At 40.2% G+C, this 19253-nt stretch overlaps 1 protein-coding gene across 3 annotated transcripts in view; it reads right to left on the bottom strand.

The window, feature by feature from the left end:
- ptpn2 (protein tyrosine phosphatase non-receptor type 2) overlaps positions 1-19253 on the bottom strand; it is a 64255-nt gene that overhangs the window by 13474 nt on the left and 31528 nt on the right. For 2 of the 3 annotated variants that reach the window (XM_033019435.1, XM_033019434.1), the window contains exons 4-8: positions 11596-11694; positions 7717-7854; positions 6704-6913; positions 4264-4425; positions 1614-1825 (exon numbers count right to left, since the gene is read on the bottom strand). In XM_033019435.1, the coding sequence (XP_032875326.1) occupies positions 1614-1825; positions 4264-4425; positions 6704-6913; positions 7717-7854; positions 11596-11694 (821 nt within the window). The remainder of the gene's footprint in view (positions 1-1613; positions 1826-4263; positions 4426-6703; positions 6914-7716; positions 7855-11595; positions 11695-19253) is intronic. The other variant, XM_033019436.1, reaches the window with a different exon arrangement.

Here is a 19253-nt window from a genome sequence, read left to right as displayed (position 1 = left end):
CTCTAATCTTACTATGTTCAGTCATTACAGTTATCTGTGATTTCACACCGCTGCTTTGAAGAATGACACGCATGCGTCCTGGCGGGGTTCTTCACGTATTCCCTCAACGTACTCCTCATAAAATAACGATCAAACTTCGAACTGGTAAGTTCTCGTTTAATCTTACTATTTTATGTTATTAGTTTCAGTTCAGTTTAGAGATACAGCACAGAAACAGGCCCTTCGGCCCACCTGATCTGCACCGAGCAGCAATCCCCGCACATTAACACTATCCTACACCCACTGGGGACAACTGCCAAGCCAATTAACCTACAAACCTGTATGTCTTTGGAGTGTGGGAGTAAAGCGAAGATCTCGGAGAAAACCCACGCAGGTCACGGGGAGAATGTACAAACTCTGTACAGACAGCACCCATTGTCGGGGTTGAGCCCGAATCTCCGGCGCTGCATTCGCTGTCTGGTAGCAACTCTACCGCTGCGCCACCGTGACCGCCTATGTGATCCAGCTTTCTCATCATGAGAGCAAATTTGAAGCAAATTAACCCACAAATCTGCATGTCTTTTAGAAACACATTTTTCTGAAAAAACTTTAAAAACGTAAACAAGATACCGTCATATAGACATCATAGAACAGTAATTAGCAAAATACTAGTGGTTGGAGGCAAAATATTAGAATTCTCTTGCAAACATACTTGTTTTTAAAATTTGGGAAAGTACATTTTCAGGAAGCCTTACTTACTCCAAGGTATAGAACCTTTAATGATAAACATTATTACTATGTCTTAAATGTGAAAATTTGATAGATTCAAGTGACAGCACATAAAAACAAATTATTAAAATTTAAGTACTATGGCACTATTCCTTTAAAGGTTGGAATTTTATTTTAAATACTGATCATAGAATATAGAACAGCACAAGAACAAGCCCTTCGGCCCATAATGTCTGTGCTGAACATGGTGCCAAGACCATCTCTTATTTACCTGCACATAATCCATATCCCTCCTAAAGTTCATTGCATGGTAAATTATGTTCTTACTATCTAAATGTTAGATAGAGATTAAAAATATTCTCTCCTGATTTTGCAAGGTAAAAAGTAAATTTGGAGTTGATGGCAAAGATGGGTTTAAAATAAAGATATAACTACTAGCATTACTTTAAAACAATAGAAAGTGGGCATCATGTCCGAAATTTTAACTTCAGATTATTTCACCAAATCGAATGAAATTACGTTGTCAATCGTGTTTGCACAACATGGGAAACTCCCAGCCATGTAAGCACATTAGTAACAGCAGGAAACTATGTAAATATCATCACCACAAGTCCAAGGAAAGACACAAAATGCTGGAGCAACTCATCGGGTCAGGCAGCATCTCTGGAGAAAAGGAATAGGTGACATTTTGGCTCTCGACCCGAAACTTCACCTATTTCATTTGTCCGGAGATGCTGCCTGATCTGCTGAGTTAATCCAGCATTTTGTGTCTATCTTCGGTGTAAACCAGCATCTGCTATTCCTTCTGGTACAAGAAAGTCCAAAGTTAAGAGCTCAAAAGATAAAGAGGGTAGTTAAAAAAGGTGACTATTTTAGTTGGTTTCTTTTAGAAAACACAAACTCACTTTACATACTCTGTTTTGCTATCTTCCTTTTCTTGTACTGAACTTTCTTCTGTGGAAATGTTGTTTTCTGCATCTGCTGCTTCCTCTGCCGATAAATGAGGGGCCCTATTCTCGTTATGTCGGGGAAGGGCCCGTTTAGGAGGTTGGGGAGGTGGAGGCGCATGGTCTGGTACAGGATCTTGGTCTTCATTGGAAAGCTCTTTCCATCTTTTCTGTTAAGAAACAACAAAATTTAAATCATTCTTTGCTCCTACTTTAATCATGATAATAAAAGCAACATGCAATGAGTAAAAACATGCAAAGTCTCATTATAGCAAAAGTAGCAAATCATTTAAAAAGCTTTGATCAGACAAAGTATTCCTTATACAAATTGCCTTGTCAATCTCTCACCCGGTTCGGACACAGCAGGAATTTCAAACTTCTTGATTAGTATGGGTGTCAGGGGTTATGGGGAGACGGCAGAAGAATGGAGTTGAGAGGGAAAGATAGATCAGCCATGATTGAATGGCAGAATAGACTCGGTGGGCCGAATGGCCCGATTCTGCTTCTATAATTTATTAACTTAATTTTCACAGTCAAAATCCATTACATTGCTTCTCCGTTAGTTTTCAGATCACAATAAGTTTCAATTTTGATGTTACCAAAAGATCGCAAGTATCCAACACATCCTGACACCAAGTTGTAACATAACTTTAATGAATCTTTGAATGAACTATGGATTACAACTAAGTTAATATAAAATAATTCAACCCTGTAAATGACCAACAAACTTTATAGCACTCGAAAGATGAAAAATTCTCAAAAAAGTATGATTTATATTACAAAAGATTAAAACTGCATTTGCACCAAGTGAAATTGTTTTTAGAAAGCTATTTATCTCAACATGTCAGAACCACGGGAAAGAATTCAAATTATGTAATGCTCAATCACATTATATAGATGCAGAAAAGGATAAAATAAGAGTTTTTTCATTTACTCTTGGCCATCCACTTGGCTGGAAAACATGAAAAGTTACTTTCTTTATATTAAAAGATTACAAGATTTAATGTTAACCAATAACTATCTCCACCATCGACCAATCTGTCATATTATAATAATGGTAAAACTTCAAAATAAATTGGGAGAGGGACAATTCACAACATGCACAGGACCCACGGAAGGAATTGATTTGATGAAAACGCTTCATATGCATTTCAAGTGGGGACCCTTCTTGTGCCTGAAGAAGAGTCCCGACTTGAAACATCACCTATCCGAAATCTCCAGAGATACGACCCACTGAGTTACTCGAGACTTTGTATCCGTTTGTGCAAACCAGCATCTGCAGTTCGTTTCTACATTTTGACTGCTCCACTGCAAAATCTTCAAGGCATGCCTACTTTGAGTTACTCCAGCACTTTGTGTCCATAAAAGATCATAGTTGCTGAGGTAGTGGTTAAGGTTCAAGAGCCTGATGATTATGGGAAGCTTTTCTTGAACATGGTGGTCACGATTCTCAAGTTCCTATGCCTTCTTACCACTGGTTGCAGCAAAATGAAAGTGTGGCCAAGAAATGTGGGTTTTTGATGACATCAGCTGCATTTGAGGCAGCACATCTTATAGAGTGCTGTCATAGTGCTGGAGTAACCCAAAGGCATACAACATTAGACTGGTAACATTGAAGGGCAAATTTATTTCACTCATACAATCAGAGCAGAATTATAACCTATACATAATAACAGACAGACCAAGTAGTTTGGCAAAACTAAGGAAGATGCGGTTCGGTCTGGGAAATGTGAGATCATCCTTTGGGATCCAAGAAAGACAAATCAATATTTACTAATGGTGGGACAAGCAGCTGTTGTAGAACAAATGGTTTTGGGTATTCATTCACACAAATCATTGCAAGCCAGCACTCATGTAATCAAAAAGATTAATGGACTATTGGCCTTAATCTCAAGGAGCTGCAATTCAAAATTGACAAAGTGATGTTGCAGCTGTGCAAAGCCTTGGTCAGGACTCAGATGGAGTATTACATTGTAGAAAGATATATATTGATACCAAAAGGATTATTGATCTTGGAAGAGGTGCTGTAGAATTACCAGAATGATAACAAGACAAGGCCGAGAGATAAATTAAGGCGTAACGGTAGATAAGCATATCCCATTGAGAAGAGTTAAAGATTATACAATTGGACTTTAGAGAGATAGAGATCCAGAGGAAACAGACCCTTCGGCCCACCGATACACAAAGACCATCCTACACACCAGGGAAATTTTTTTTTGTACCTAACCCCATTAACCTACAAACATGTACGTCTTGAGTGTGGAAGGAAACCAGAGAACCAGAGAAATAAAACCCATACGGTTACAGTGGGAACGTACAAACTCAGTACAGCACCCATAATCAGGATCGCAACCACGTCTCTGGTTCTGTAAGTCAGCAGTTCTATCGCTATGCCACCCCAAACTTTAAGCTTTAAAAATGATGAGAGTAAATAGGTAAGGTAAATACAGAGAAAAGATTCACTCTCTGGTTGGGGAAAAGGAGAGGGGCATAATCATAAAGTTAGCCACAGACCATTTAGAAACAAATTAGCATTTCTCAGTTTCATTTTTGTGCTGTACAACACTCTCACCCTAAGGGATCAAAGAGGAGAATAAACATCTTTTACCTGTAACGACGGATCTCCCATGATATATTTTGCTCCCTCTATAACTGCCATGTATGAAAATCTCAACTGATCTGGAGTTTGTATGAGCCCCATCCGGTACTTCCTCATTTCCAATAGTATTTCTCTGATGTCCACAGAAGACGGATCTTGACGTTTCTCCATCTGTAAGAAATACACTTGGCTAACAATTTGGTCACCAGACACAATTTTTAAAATATCTACATTTGTTCATAGTGAGCAGAACCACTACAAGCCCTTACACAGTATTAAGTACCGAGTGCTAACATTCGGAGCAGGGAGGTTCTACTGCAGTTGTACAGGGTCTGGGTGAGACCACACCTGGAGTATTGCGTACAGTTTTGGTCTCCAAATCTGAGGAAAGACATTCTTGCCATAGAGGGAGTACAGAGAAGGTTCACCAGACTGATTCCTGGGATGTTAGGACTTTCATATGAAGAAAGACTGGATAGACTCGGCTTGTACTCGCTAGAATTTAGGAGATTGAGGGGGGATCTTATAGAAACTTACAAAATTCTTAAGGGGTTGGACAGGCTAGATGCAGGAAGATTGTTCCCGATGTTGGGGAAGTCCAGGACAAGGGGTCACAGTTTGAGGATAGAAGGGAAACCGAGATGAGAAAAACATTTTTCACACAGAGAGTGGTGAATCTCTGGAACTCTCTGCCACAGAAGGTAGTTGAGGCCAGTTCATTGGCTGTATTTAAGAGGGAGTTAGATGTGGCCCTTGTGGCTAAAGGGATCAGGGGGTATGGAGAGAAGGCAGATACAGGATACTGAGTTGGATGATCAGCCGTGATCATATTGAATGGCGGTGCAGACTCGAAGGGCCGAATGGCCTACTCCTGCACCTATTTTCTATGTTTCTATTAGGCTGGCATGACCCAGGATCCTCAAAGCTGCATTTAAATTTCGGCAGAGAAAGGGTCGGGAGGGGCTGTGTATGTAAAATATGGATGTGGAGGCTTTGGAAAGGGTGCAGAGGTATACTAGAATGATACCAGGCATAGTAGTTATTAGCTACAGGGGAGAAGTTAGACAGACTGGGATTGCTTTCTGTGGAAAACCAGAAGTCCTGGGGGGGGGGGGGGGGGGGGGGAAAGACCCGAGTATATTAAATTATGAGAGGCAAAGATAGGGGAGACAGTAACAGAATCTTTTTCTCAGGATGGAAAATCAAATACTAGAGAGCAGAGCTTTAAGTGAGGGGGCCAATGTTTAAAGGAGATGTGCGGGTTAAGGTGTTTTTGCAGAGGTTGGCGAGTACCTGGAATAGGTTGTTGAGGGCGGTGGTTGAAGCAGATACGTTAGTGGCATTTAAAAGACTTTTGTATTCATTCATCATTGTTCAAAACATTAGCGACGCAGTGGTGCTGGTTTCCAACGGGAACGGTGATGGACGCACCACACATCTCTGTCCTCCAGTTCCTGCGGACTTCCGCCGCTGGAAGTATAGGATTTTGGTGTGTCTGCTTTATCATCATTCCTTACAATGCTATGTACAACAGTGATCGCAACTTCTACTGAAGTGTGGATGGCCGTTGGCTCGCTAGAAGCTCATCCACCCTTTGACAGGTCTTGTTTTTGGTACTGCTGGGGGTCCACAGCCCCCTCCTCACCTGGCAAACCAGGGGGGGGGGGGGAGACGGTTTAGTCACTGACTATCAGACTATGGAGCAGGTAGCATGGGATTACATGGTAACCATGACTAAGGGCGGGGGGGGGGGGGGGGGGAACTCCCCCTGACCCGACCTGAAAATCTGCATTGGCATACGGATATGCAGGGAATGGAGAAATATGGGTTATGTGCAGGTAGATAAGTGATGGTCATGGCATCATGTTCGGGACAGACATTGTGGGTTAAAGGGCCTGGTCTTGTGCTGTACTGTTCTATGTATTAAATGATTGCACAAACATCAGTGCCAATCAGAGAATGGCATTATAAAGGACCAGGTAGCAGTTGAACAGCCCATGAAATCAACTATGTCCTTTCACTCTGAACTCCAGGCAGGCAGTTGATCGTTAGAATCTCACTTAGAGAGTTTCCTCACCCCATCACCCCAATCCTCCCATTTTTCTCTCAACTTCTGAATGTGGGAATCAGCAGCAGGAGTAGCGATTACTGCTGCTGCCCAGCTGTTCTGGACAAGGTGGTGCCGGCCAGCCTACTTAGGCCACTGCGCTCCGTGTGGTGAGGGAGGTCCCACTGGGCTCTCAGTGACGGGGCTCCAGGATTCTGACCCGACACCCAGGCAGTGATGTCAATGGGGGAAAACCCATACTTGGTTATCGGCAATGATGGACGCCATTCCCACCCATGGCTGTTATAATGAGGGTTTACTGCAATAGGATATAATATGACTTCTGACTGATGGGCAACCATGTGGTACTTTCAATAATTAGTTACGTTTCTGATCACTCACCAAAACAAGGCAGGTATCTACCAAAGAAAAGGTACCAGATCGTCCAATGCCTGCACTGCAGTGAACTACTGCAGGCCCACAATCAGAGTTCAAGCAGCCCGATTCTCTCACTTTGGACAAAAAATTAAGGAATGAAGCAGGGGATTCAGGTACCCCAAAGTCAGGCCAAGTGGTATAATGAAAATGGTAAATTTCTCGAGTCTCTCCAGTCTATTGGTACAAAAAAGATTAAATCAGTAAAACATTTGAAAAAGAACTTGGGTAAAGCATTCCAAACATGCAATTCATTACCTTCAAACTTTATTAAAAACTAAAAAAAATAAGAATGAAAAAATCTAACACTAAAAATGTTAATGCAAGGAGTATAAATAGTGAAGAAGATGGTTTGAGAAATGGCAGATGGCATTTAATCCAGACAAATGAGAGGTAATACATTTTGGGAGAGGAATGAGGCTCAAACACATACCATGAACGGTGCAATTTAAGTCAGTATTGAGGGACAGAGGGAGCTTGGAGTACCAGTCCATATATCGTCAAAGATGGCAACACAGGTAGGTAATGTAGTTAGTAGGGCATATGGACTACTGGCCTTCAGTAATCGGAGCACGAATCAGTCCACCGACAAAAGCTTTTCCCTGTACCTCGGTACAAGTGACAATAAAGTAAACTCACTGAATACAGGGTAGGGAGGTTATTGTAATTAGCTGTCATTTTTTAAAAACCTACTTCATCTAGAGTGGCAAGTACCAGGAATGTATTGCTTGAGAGAATGGTTTAAGCTGGATTGCTGACATGTGCGTCTCGATGAACTTTATTTGCCTCGGCATAGAAGGCTATGGACTAAATATTGGGCAATGGGATTAATGCAGAAGTGGGTCCACCGGATGCAGAAGTGGGTCCACCGGTCAGTCTGGACGAATTGGGCTGAGTGGCCTCTTTATATGCTGTGTGATTCTATGAAATAAGACCTATTTAAATGTCACTACCACCACTTCTATTAAAAATTCCCTTACAGAGTTTCTCTGCAATTCCAGCTGTCGCACAGTGTAGTATGATTTTACATCTTCACATAATAATGTTAAGCTGAACTCAGTATCTTCAAACGCCATTGTTTCCTCGTTTGTGTTTGGCCAATACTTTTCACATTTTACCTGCAATACAAAAGACAACACACATTTCACTTTCCTATAAACCATGTGTCTTTAAAAAAGCTGTAAATAGTTATTATGGCACAGATACAGTAATTAAATTGAATTTAGATGTTGTCCAATTGTACTCAACATTTTTACTTGGCAGTTCCACAAAGCGAGAAGGATAGAAAATTTGATAAGAACTTTATTTGGATAGATCTTATTTGGAGGCAGATCTCGAAGATTCTGTATTACATTTGCAATATTAACAGTAAGCCAGCATGAAAGTATCAAGTTATGCAAATACTATTTTAATTAAACATGCCTACATTTTTAAGCTTTCATGCCTGTTCAAGAGCCAGTTAATTGGGAAAGTTATGCTACTTCCTTCCAATAATCGTCATTCTGGCAAAATGTTATGTAACCAAACTTTAGAATAAGAACACAGAATTAAAACAAAATCCTCACTGCATTTGAAAAGAAAATTGCACAATGATCACAGCACAGATTGCTGGACAAATTTTACTATTCCCTATCATAAATAAAAACTGATCAACCATGCAAGGTAAACGGGGCATAGATGGACCCCATGGGAAAAAAATAATGTAGAAACAAAGAAATGCAGGAAAAGATCATGTTGAGATTCGATTACATTCTTCATCATTGCTAACATTATAGAAAACATAAATCCTTCTCTGATCTTCTAATCCTTCATTTGGAAATGTTTTCACAAATATTTTTCTTACTGACATTGCTTTGCAAATCCCTTAAGCATTGTTGTTAAGCTGGAAAGGAGGAATATGTCTACCAATATTTTGGCTAAACAGCTTTATTGTCGCAGGAGGTCTAGATTCCCAAGCCATGGGTCTGCCAAAGTACATTCAAAATGCTCCAACTTTTATTAAAATAATCAGTGTTTTATTGAGGAGAATATGTACTTTATATTGCGGGAGAAAAAACAAAATCTGAGTACAGACTCTTCAGTAGTTTTCTTTAAGAATACTGCAACAAGATGGTTGGTTTCAATGCAACAAGCACCTGTTAATAAAATAGTCAAAATGTCTCAAAAGATTAAAAATATATGGCTAAAGGTGCTGCATCTAAGACATGAAGCATTTATAATAAGATGAATAAGTTAACAATATTACACAGATATGGTTTCAGAGTGACCAAAGCTGTGAGTTGAATTATTAAATATTTAGGTAAGGCAATCAAAATGGAAAAGAAGGCGAGTGGTATTGTTAGCAAAGCATGATGTTAATGCAATAGTCAGAAAGAAGATTAATTCAGAAAATGAAGATGTGGAATCTGCCGAGCTGGACCCAAGTAGTGAGAGGGGCAGAGGATACTGCTGGTTGTCTCTGGATCTCCATGTGGTGATAGAGCACATAATGTCGAACAGGAAATTAAAAATGCATGCAGCAAATGATACATCCATAATCATGAAACAAAAGCAAATCAGCAGTAATATGGTAGGGGAAGAATTCCTGGACCTATGGCCTAGGGGCAGTATGTTGAGCTGCCAAACAGGAAATCCTCGATTGAGTATTATGTAATAAGATATTGGTTAACAATCCTGTTGAGCATGGTCCAAGGCAATAAGAGATTGAACATGAGCCAAAATCATGATGATAGAGAGACAATGGTTCTTCTTCAATGAATGAGTGTAGGAACTGCAGTCATTATATATTCCTGCCTGGTGCAAAATCAAAAGAAAGAAAAGTGATCTTACCAAGAGTTGAGGAAGAATTAGATCCAAAGAGAAAGTTACACACGATTGTCAGACAAAGCAACAAACCTGAGCATTGGGACCAGTATTTTGCAAAGGAAACAAATAAATAAGAGCAAAAATAGAGAACGGGGGTAAAGTTGCAGGGAATAGAAAAATGGACTGCAAAAGCTTCAAACATGCAAAATGAAAAAGATCAGTGAAATAAAGTATAGGTTCCCTATCATCAGAATCAATTTTTAATGGGGAATAGGGAAAGGACAGACTAAATTAAGTGAAAACTAAAGGAAATTACTATTCGTAAGAAACTAATTTTGGAGGAATTAACGAACAAGATAAAAAAATCACCACTGTCTGATAATTTGCATCAGAGTACTAAAGATGAGAGCCATGGAAATAATTAATGCATTGGTTATCATGTGACAGAATTCAAAAGATCAAGGAACAATTACTGTATTTTGGAGGATGGTAAATATATCTCCAGAATTTATAAAAGGCAGTGAGAAAATGGGAAGCACAGAACAGCCAGTCTTGCATTTGAGATGGAGAAAGTGCTGTAGGCTATGTTGAAGGATTAAATAAAACCAGACACTCAGAATAAAAAATGGGATTAGACCACTCAGATTCTGAAAGGGAGATAATGTTGGAGAAACCAATTTAATTTTTTAAAGGATGCAATCAGAACAACCAACCCACGAACCAGTAGATGTAATCTAAGTACATTTAAGTAGATGTACTTAGATTTTCAGAAAGATTTTGATAACATTCCACCTAAGAAGTTAATGTGCAAAATTAAATTTGATTTAAATTGTTTTAAGGACAGGAAACGGTAGTAATGCAGTAGTCTTTCTCCAAGTGGCAGGCAGTAACTTATGGGGTACTCTTGGATTCTGTGCTTGGGATTTGCTGATTACAACTAACGGGATGAAATTATGAATTTGGAGGTGTAAGCAAAGAGGCCTCAAGGCAACTTTGATCAAATAGGAATAAATATGATCAATAAAGTGGATAAATGCATCATCAATTTTGGTAGGAAAAACAAAGGCAAATGGAGATTCACGTGGTAATGTACAGCAGACGTCATTACAAACAAGTAAGCAAGCAGATGCACCAAGCCGTTAAGCTTCAACATATGTTAATCCTTCAATGCAAGAGGATATGAGTATGGGAGCAAGGATGACCAGCTACAATAATGAAAAAGGTCTTTGAGGAGACCACCCTATGAATGTTGTGCACAGCATTATAGGGCAATGCAAGCTCAAAAGGACTGAAAGGCCACTCGTTGCTCATTTTTTTCTGTATAACTCAATATAATTTTATCAGGAAAGCTGGAAGAGAGGGGGCAGGACAAAGCCTGGCAAGTAATAGGTGGATACAGGTGAGGGGATTTTTATAGGTAAATGGGGATGAAAAGCCAGAAGTTGTGTGATAAAATAATTGAAGAGTTGTGAACTGTGAAGCTAGAGGAAGGAAAGTAGGTGGGAGGGGAGAAATAGGTGCAAGGCCAGGTGGGGCACAGGGAGGGAGTTAACTAAAATTGGAAAATTCAATGTTTATACTGGTGAGTTGTAAGCTACCCAAACAGAACATGAGATGCTGTTCCTACAATTTGTGAGTGGCCTTACTGTGGCAATGGAGGAGGCGCAGGAAAGAAAGGTCACTTATGGCAATGGGGAAGAGCAGTTAAAAGGATTAGCAACCAGCAGATCCAGTAGGAATTGGCGGACAGAGCGTAAGTGTTCGGAGAAACGGTTGCCGATCAACTGATAATATGTAACAGCACTATCAGTAATGATTCTCAGGCACAAGTCATAACTCGCTGCCGTCTCCACATTGCACACACAAAAACAGCAATATCTTGGTCACAAATCAACATCAGGCCAATTAACTTGTTTATCTTAATAAGGTGGTTGAACAAAATCCTCCTGTGTTCACAATGCATAATGTAAATGGAAGTTACAAGTTAGTGGATATATATAGATTTGTTCAGTGAACTCGACTTAATTTACAAAAACGAATTATCTTTCACTTACTGATCCCTTTTCAATGACACGATTAAGCATCACAACTGCTCTGCTTTTTTGCTCCCATACCATTTGCCAGAAATGTCCACATGAATTGGGAAGGGGTCCCTGTGAAAAGACCATACACAATGGAATCAATATCATTTAAAAATCATTCACTGCTTGTATGGTACGAGGCACAGCCCTTGCCCGAGAATCTGACGTTTTTTATTTTGCCATTGAATGACAGCTTTGGTACAGTAGCCTTTCATTCTCTAAAGTTTAGAGAAATGAGAGGTGATCTCATTGAAGCTTAAAGAAAATTACATGGCTCATCAGAATAAATACAGGAAGGTTCTTCCCCGTGGCTGAGGAGTCTTGAAGCTGTCACCACCTCAGAATAATGTCACCAATGTCACCACCTCAGAATAAAGGGCACAACTTTTACAATTGAGAGGAGGAGAAATTTCTTCACTGAATGAACGATGAACCTTTGGAATTCACTCTCCCTGGGGACTGGAGACTTCTTCAATGATACCATTCATAAAGATCTTGGCACATTTCTTGGTTTTAAGGAATTCAAGAGATATGGAATGGTGTAGGAAAATACCAGTGAGGTAGAAGTTCAACCATGAACTGGAAAGATAGAGCAGGCTCTGCCGCCAGATGATGACCTCCTCTGCCAAACTGTTTATATAATTTACCAATTAATTTAAAATGATGCCCTCAGCCGCTTACATCTTTGCTTTGGGAAATAGACTCTCTGTTTTACACCTCTGTGCTTAATTTTGTGTGACTAAATATTCCCCGATTTCCTTTCTTTTGAAAAACTTTGGAATAACAAACTTATTGTAGATGCATGATTAACTATTTTAAGATGCAAAATCATCATGAAATATGAATTGCCCATTTCCTTGAAAGAAGGTTCATACTTGCAAATCAGAGAAATATTAACAGATAGATGTGATTTAGGGCAATGAATGAACCTCCAGGTTCAGGAACAGCTTCTTCCCAACAATAATCACGCTATAGAACACTAGAAACATCAATTAAACTTCAAACTACGAACTGTCTTAGTTACACAAGGGACTTTGGGCTTTTGTTTTATTTTGCACTAATATTGGGGTTTATTATTTATTGAGGTTTTTCTTTCATTTATTTGTGATGTTATCTATTGAGTACTCTGTTTACAGATCTGTCATGCCGCTGAAAGTAAGAAATTTATTGAGTAGGAAGGAACTGCAGATGCTGGTTTACAGCAACTGGTTACCAAACTCGCAGAACTGGGTCTCTGCGCATCCCTCTGCAACTGGATCCTCGACCTCCTCATCCACAGACCACAGTCTGTTCGTATTGGTGGAAATGTGTCAGCCTCGATAACAATCAGCACGAGAGCACCTCAAGGCTGCGTGCTCAGCCCCCTGCTGTACTCACTCTATACCCATGACTGCGTAGCCAACCACAGTGCGAACTCCATCATCAAGTTCGCTGACGACACCACTATTGTGGGGCTTATCACTGATGGGGATGAGTCAAAATATAGAAGGGAGATCGAGCAACTGTCCATATGGTGCCAGCGCAATAACCTGGCCCTCAACACCAGCAAAACCAAGGAACTGATTGTGGACTTTGGAAGGAGTAGGAGGGGGACCCACAGCCCCATTTATATCAACGGGTCGATGGTTGAAAGGGTCAAGAACTTCAAATTCCTGGGCGTGCACATCTCTGAAGATCTTTCCTGGTCCGAGAACACAAACGCAATTATCAAAAAAGCTCATCAGCGCCTCTACTTCCTGAGAAGATTACGGAGAGTCGGTTTGTCAAGGAAGACTCTCTCTAACTTCTACAGGTGCACAGTAGAGAGCATGCTGACCGGTTGTATCGTTGCTTGGTTCGGCAATTTGAGCGTCCTGGAGAGGAAAAGACTACAAAAAGTAGTAAACACTGCCCAGTCCATCATTGGCTCTGATCTTCCTTCCATCGAGGGGATTTATCGCAGTCGCTGCCTCAAAAAGGCTGGCAGTATCATCAAAGACCCACACCATCCTGGTCACACACTCATCTCCCTGCTACCTTCAGGTAGAAGGTACAGGAGCCTGAAGACTGCAACAACCAGGTTCAGGAATAGCTACTTCCCCACAGCCATCAGGCTATTAAACCTGGCTCAGACAAAACTCTGATTATTAATAACCACTTTCTGCTATTTGCACTTTATCAGTTTATATAGTTTTTTTTTTAAATTTGTTTATTTTATTAGAAGTTAATACAGTACAAAACAGTACAGTGGAACCTAATTTTAGGTGCCAACTATGTCATACCGTAATCCATTCTATGTACAACCTCTAGTTTTATGTTATGAGAAGGAAGGAAGCAAGACAAGAAAAAGAAAACAATAGAAAGGGGAAAAAGTGGAAAAATAGATGGTAGAGAATAGAAAAACTTGAAGTGTGTATATAAAAAAGAAAAAAGAAATAAAAAAGAAAAAGTGGAAAGTAGAAATAGAAGAGAAGGCCCCTTAAAAGAGAATTTTTCAAATCTGTATTCGGAGATGTAGATCTATCCACGTCATGAACTGAAATCAGCAATCCTTATGGTACCGCTGCATCACATGATTCCAAAAAGTCGATGAAAGGAGACCAACTCCTTAAGAATTGGTCATATTTATCTATTAGTCGGAGTCTCATTTCTTCAAGGCGTGCTATGTCCATCATATTCCTAATCCACATTTTAACAGTTGGTATGGTTGTATTTTTCCAAAATTTAAGTATCAATTTCTTTCCAATTATTAACCCATAATTAAAAAAAACATTTTGGTCTTTATTTAAATTGGTATCTTCTCCTATTATTCCAAATATAATCCATTCCATTTTGGGTTCTATTCTTGACTTGAAGAGCTTTGTAAAAATATCAAATATATCACTCCAAAATTTATTCAACTTTGTACATCCTACAAATGAATGTGTTATATTAGCATTTTGAAACAAACATTTATCGCATCTGGGAGAGACGTTTGGATAAAATTTATTCAACCTCGTTTTTGAATAATATAGTCTATGTAATAATTTGAATTGAATTAAATTATGTCTTGCATTAATAGAACAGTTATGTGTATTCATCAAATACTTTTCCCATCTATCCTTTGAGATCTTTATCATTAGTTCATGTTCCCAATCTTCCCTTAGTGCTTCTGTTGAGGGTGATTCTCTATATAATATATTATTATAAAAGTATGATATTAATTTTTGTGAATCAGCCTAATATTCATTGCTTCTTCTAAAGGGTCTAAAAATATAGTTTGAAATCTATGTGTATATTTCTTCATAAAGTCACATACCTGTATATATTTAAAATATTGATTATCCTTCAATTTAAATTTAAATTTTAATTGTTGAAATGATAACAGTTTGCCCAATTCATACATATCCCCTACTTTCCTAATCCCCAGTCTATCCCATTGTTGATATGTGTTGTCGATGAGAGAAGGTTTGAATGTGGGGTTGTTCAATAGTGGGGTTAGTACTGATAAATTATTTAATTTCAAGGATACTTTTATTTGTTTCCAAATTCTTATTATATTGTGAATAATTGGGTTCTTCTTAAATATTATACTATTCAATTTTATCGGTGAGAGCAGGATCGTTCCTATATCGTGCAGATAGCACTCCTCTTTCTCCATTCTTATCCACTCCAACTGCTGAGTGGAACTATCCAGCCAGTACATTATGTTCTTAATATGCACTGCCCAGTAGTAATACATAAAGTTAGGTAATGATAAACCCCCAACTTCTTTAGATTTGCACAAATACTTTCGTTGAATTCTATGTGTTCTGTAATCCCATATAAAATTAGTGATAGTGGAATCTAGTTTTTTGAAAAAATATTTTGGAATACATATTGGGATCGCTTGAAACAAATATATTAATTGTGGTAAGAAAGTCATTTTTATAGTGTTAATTCTACCTATCAATGAGAGCGGAAGCGTTTTCCAAAATTTAATCATATCATTCAGTTTATTTAATAGTGGTATAAAATTGGCACTAAATAATGATTTGTGTCTTCTCGTAATTTGAATACCCAGATACTTGAATTTTTCTGTTGCAATTTTGAAGGGGAATTTTAGTAAGTGTCTCGAATCCTGTGGTTTTAAAGACATAATTTCGCCTTTATTCCAATTTATTCAATATCCTGAAAAAGAGCCGATTTCCTCAATTAGTGTTAATAAGGTGGGTATACTCGTTTGTGTATTAGGAATAGTCTATCTTAAGAATTTTACTGTTCCGTTTCAGTACATACGACAATAGAAATTGTATCCAGGTGCAGCTCCTAAACGAACGTATAAGGGAACTGGCGAAGCATCTGGATGACCTCAGGGTCATCTGGGAAAACGAGAGTTTCCTGGACAGAACCTACAGTGAGGTTTCACGCCAAGGATACAGGAAGAGCGAAGGTGGGTGACTGCGAGAAAGGTGAGTAACCGTGGAGTGCAGAAGACACCAGTGACTGTGCCAAATGACAAAGGTACAACCTTTTGGGAACTGTCGGGGCAGGCGAGGCTTCCAGTCCGAGCGGCGGACAGGTCGGTGGCTCCAATCCTAGCGATGAGACTCGACTGGCGAGACCGACGTCGGGCAGAGCCATAGTGTGGGTGACTCCATTGTCCGAGGTGCGGACAGGAGATTCTGTAGCGGCAGACGAGACTCCAGGGTGGCCTGTTGCCTCCCTGGTGCCAGGGTTCAAGATATCACAAACCATCCTCGAACATCCTCGAGAGGGAAGGTGAACAGCTGGCAGTAGTTGTGCATGTGGGCACAAACGACGTCGGGAAGAAGAGGAAGGAGGTTCTGCAACGCGAGTTTAGAGACTTAGGAAGACTGAAAAGCAGGACCTCTTGGGTGGTTATCTCTGGATTGCTTCCTGTGTCTCGTGCTAGTGAGGGTAGGAACAGGGAGATAGGGGATATGAATGGGTGGCTGGGGGGCTGGTACAGGGAGCAAGGATTTGGCTTAATGGACCACTGGGAATCTACTGTTTTTAAAAAAAATTGCAGTTTTTTTCCTTTTTCCATTCCACCCATTCCACAATATGTAAAATGTAAAAGAATATGTGATTCTGTTCCATTCTGTTTGTAGTTTGTTGTTTGTTTGTTTGTTTTTTGCACAATGTCCGCGATCATTGCCACTTTTCATTTCACTGCACATCTTGTATGTGTATGTGACGAATAAACTTGACTTAAACTTGACTTGATCTCTTCTGGGGTAGGGGTGACCTGTACAAAAGGGACGGGTTACACCTTAACTGGAGGGGGACCAATGTACTGGCAGGCAGGTTTGCTAGAGCTACACGTGTGGGTTTAAACTAAATAGTGGGGGGGGGGGGGGGGGGATTGACAAATTGGGAGTATTAAGATGGAGTTAAAGGGGAAGTGAGTAAAGGAAAAGTTACAGAAGACTCCCGAATTAATGGGAAGGAAAGTTCGAGAAGGGATAAGAGAAGTAAGTTCAGGGCCAATAGTCACTGGTGTGAGAGGGGAGGTGAATACCGAAGTCAAAGTGTTGTATATGAATGCGCAAAGTATAAAAAATAAAGTGGATGAGCTTCAGGCTCAGTTAGAAATTGGCAAGTATAATGTTGTGGGAATTAGAGACATGGCAGCAAGAGGACCAGGGCTGGGAACTGAACATTCAAGGATATACGTCCTATCGAAAAGACAGACAGGTGGGCAGAGGGGGTGGGGTAGCACTGATGATGAGAAATGAAATTCAGTCCCTTGCGAGGGGTGACAATAAATCAGGAGATGTAGTCAGTATGGATAGAACTGAGGAATTGTAAGGGTAAAAAAACCCTAATGGGAGTTATCTACAGGCCCCCAAACAGTAGCCTAGATATAGGGTGCAAGTTGAATCGAGAGTTAAAATTGGCATGTCATAAAGATAATGCTGCCGTTGTTATGGAATATTTCAACTTGCAGGAAGACTGGGAAAATCAGGTTGGAACTGGACCTCAAGAAAGAGAGTTTGTGCAGTGCATCCGTGATGGAATTTTAGAGCAGCTTGTACTGGAGCCTACAAGGGAGAAGGCAATTCTGGATTTAGTGTTGTGTAATGAACAGGATTTGATAAGGGAACTCAAGGTAAAGGAGCCATTCGGAGTTAGTGACCATAATATAAGTTTTAATCTACAATTTGAGAGGGAGAAGGGTAAATCAGAGGTGTCAGTATTACAGTTGAACAAAGGTGACTATGGAGCCATGAGGGAGGAGCTAGCCAAAGTTGACTGGAAAGATACCCTAGCAGGGATGACAGTGGAACAACAATGGCAGGTATTTCTGGGAATAATACACAAGGTGCAGGATCAGTTCATTCCAAAGAGGAAGAAAGATTCCAAGGGGAGCAAGGGGTGACCGTGGCTGACCAGGGAAGTCAGGGACAGTATAAAAATATACCAAAGTATAACAAAGCAAAGATGCGACCTGTCCAAAGGTGTCCAAGAAATCCTGAAATGGGAGGGAGAGGAGCCTGAGGTTGTGGTACATATAGGTACCAACGACATAGGTAAAAAAAGAGAAGAGGTCCAGAAAGAAGAATTTAGGGAGTTAGGTAGAGAGTTAAGGAGAAGGACTGCAAAGGTAACAATCTCAGGATTACTGCCTGTGCCACGCGACAGTGAGAGTAGGAATGGAGCGAGGTGGAGGATAAATGAGTGGATGAGGGACTGGTGCAGTGGGTATGGATTCAAGTTTCTGTATCATTGGGACCTCTTTTGGGGAAGGTGCGACCTGTACAGAAAGGACGGGTTGCACTTAAACTCGAGGGGGACCAATATCCTGGCGGGGAGATTTTCAAAGGCTACTGGGGAGACTTTAAACTAGTATGTTTGGGGGGGAGGGACTCAAATTGGGAAAGCTAGCAGTCAGTGTGTGAGGCAGGAGGCAGAGAATGGTAGCACTCTGACCCAAAATGTAGGGGAGAGAGAAGAAAAAGACAATAAACAGAATATAAGAGAGGGTGGGTTTCTTAAATGTGTATATTTTAATGCTAGGAGCATTGTAAGAAAGGTGGATGAACTTAGAGCCTGGATTGACACCTGGAAGTATGATGTTGTGGTGATCAGTGAAACATGGTTGCAGGAGGGCTATGATTGGAAACTAAATATTCCAGGATTTCGTTGCTTCAGGTGTGATAGAATTGGAGGGGCAAGAGGTGGAGGTGTTGCATTGCTTATCAGGGAAGATATTACAGCAGTGCTTTGGCAGGATAGATTAGAGGGCTCGTCTAGGGAGGCTATTTGGGTGGAACTGAGAAATGGGAAAGGGGTAGCAACACTTATAGGGGTGTATTATAGACCGCCAAATGGGGAGCGAGAATTGGAAGAGCAAATATGTAAGGAGATTGCAGATATTAGTAGTAAGCACAAGGTAGTGATTGTGGGAGATTTCAATTTTCCACACATAGACTGGGAAACACATTCTGTAAATGGGCTGGATGGGTTGGAGTTTGTAAAATGTGTGCAGGATAGTTTTTTGCAGCAATACATAGAAGTACCTACTAGAGAAGGGGCGGTGCTGGACCTCCTGTTAGGAAATGAGACGGGTCAGGTGGCAGAGGTATGCGTTGGGGAACAGTTCGGGACCAGTGATCACAATACCATTAGTTTCAATATAATTATGGAGAGGGTCAGAACTGGACCTA

This window comes from Amblyraja radiata, chromosome 4 (genome assembly GCF_010909765.2).
Source record: "Amblyraja radiata isolate CabotCenter1 chromosome 4, sAmbRad1.1.pri, whole genome shotgun sequence".
Taxonomy (NCBI): domain Eukaryota; kingdom Metazoa; phylum Chordata; class Chondrichthyes; order Rajiformes; family Rajidae; genus Amblyraja; species Amblyraja radiata.
The sequence above is the reverse complement of the archived record's forward strand: the minus strand, read 5'-3'. Positions and strand labels throughout refer to the sequence as shown.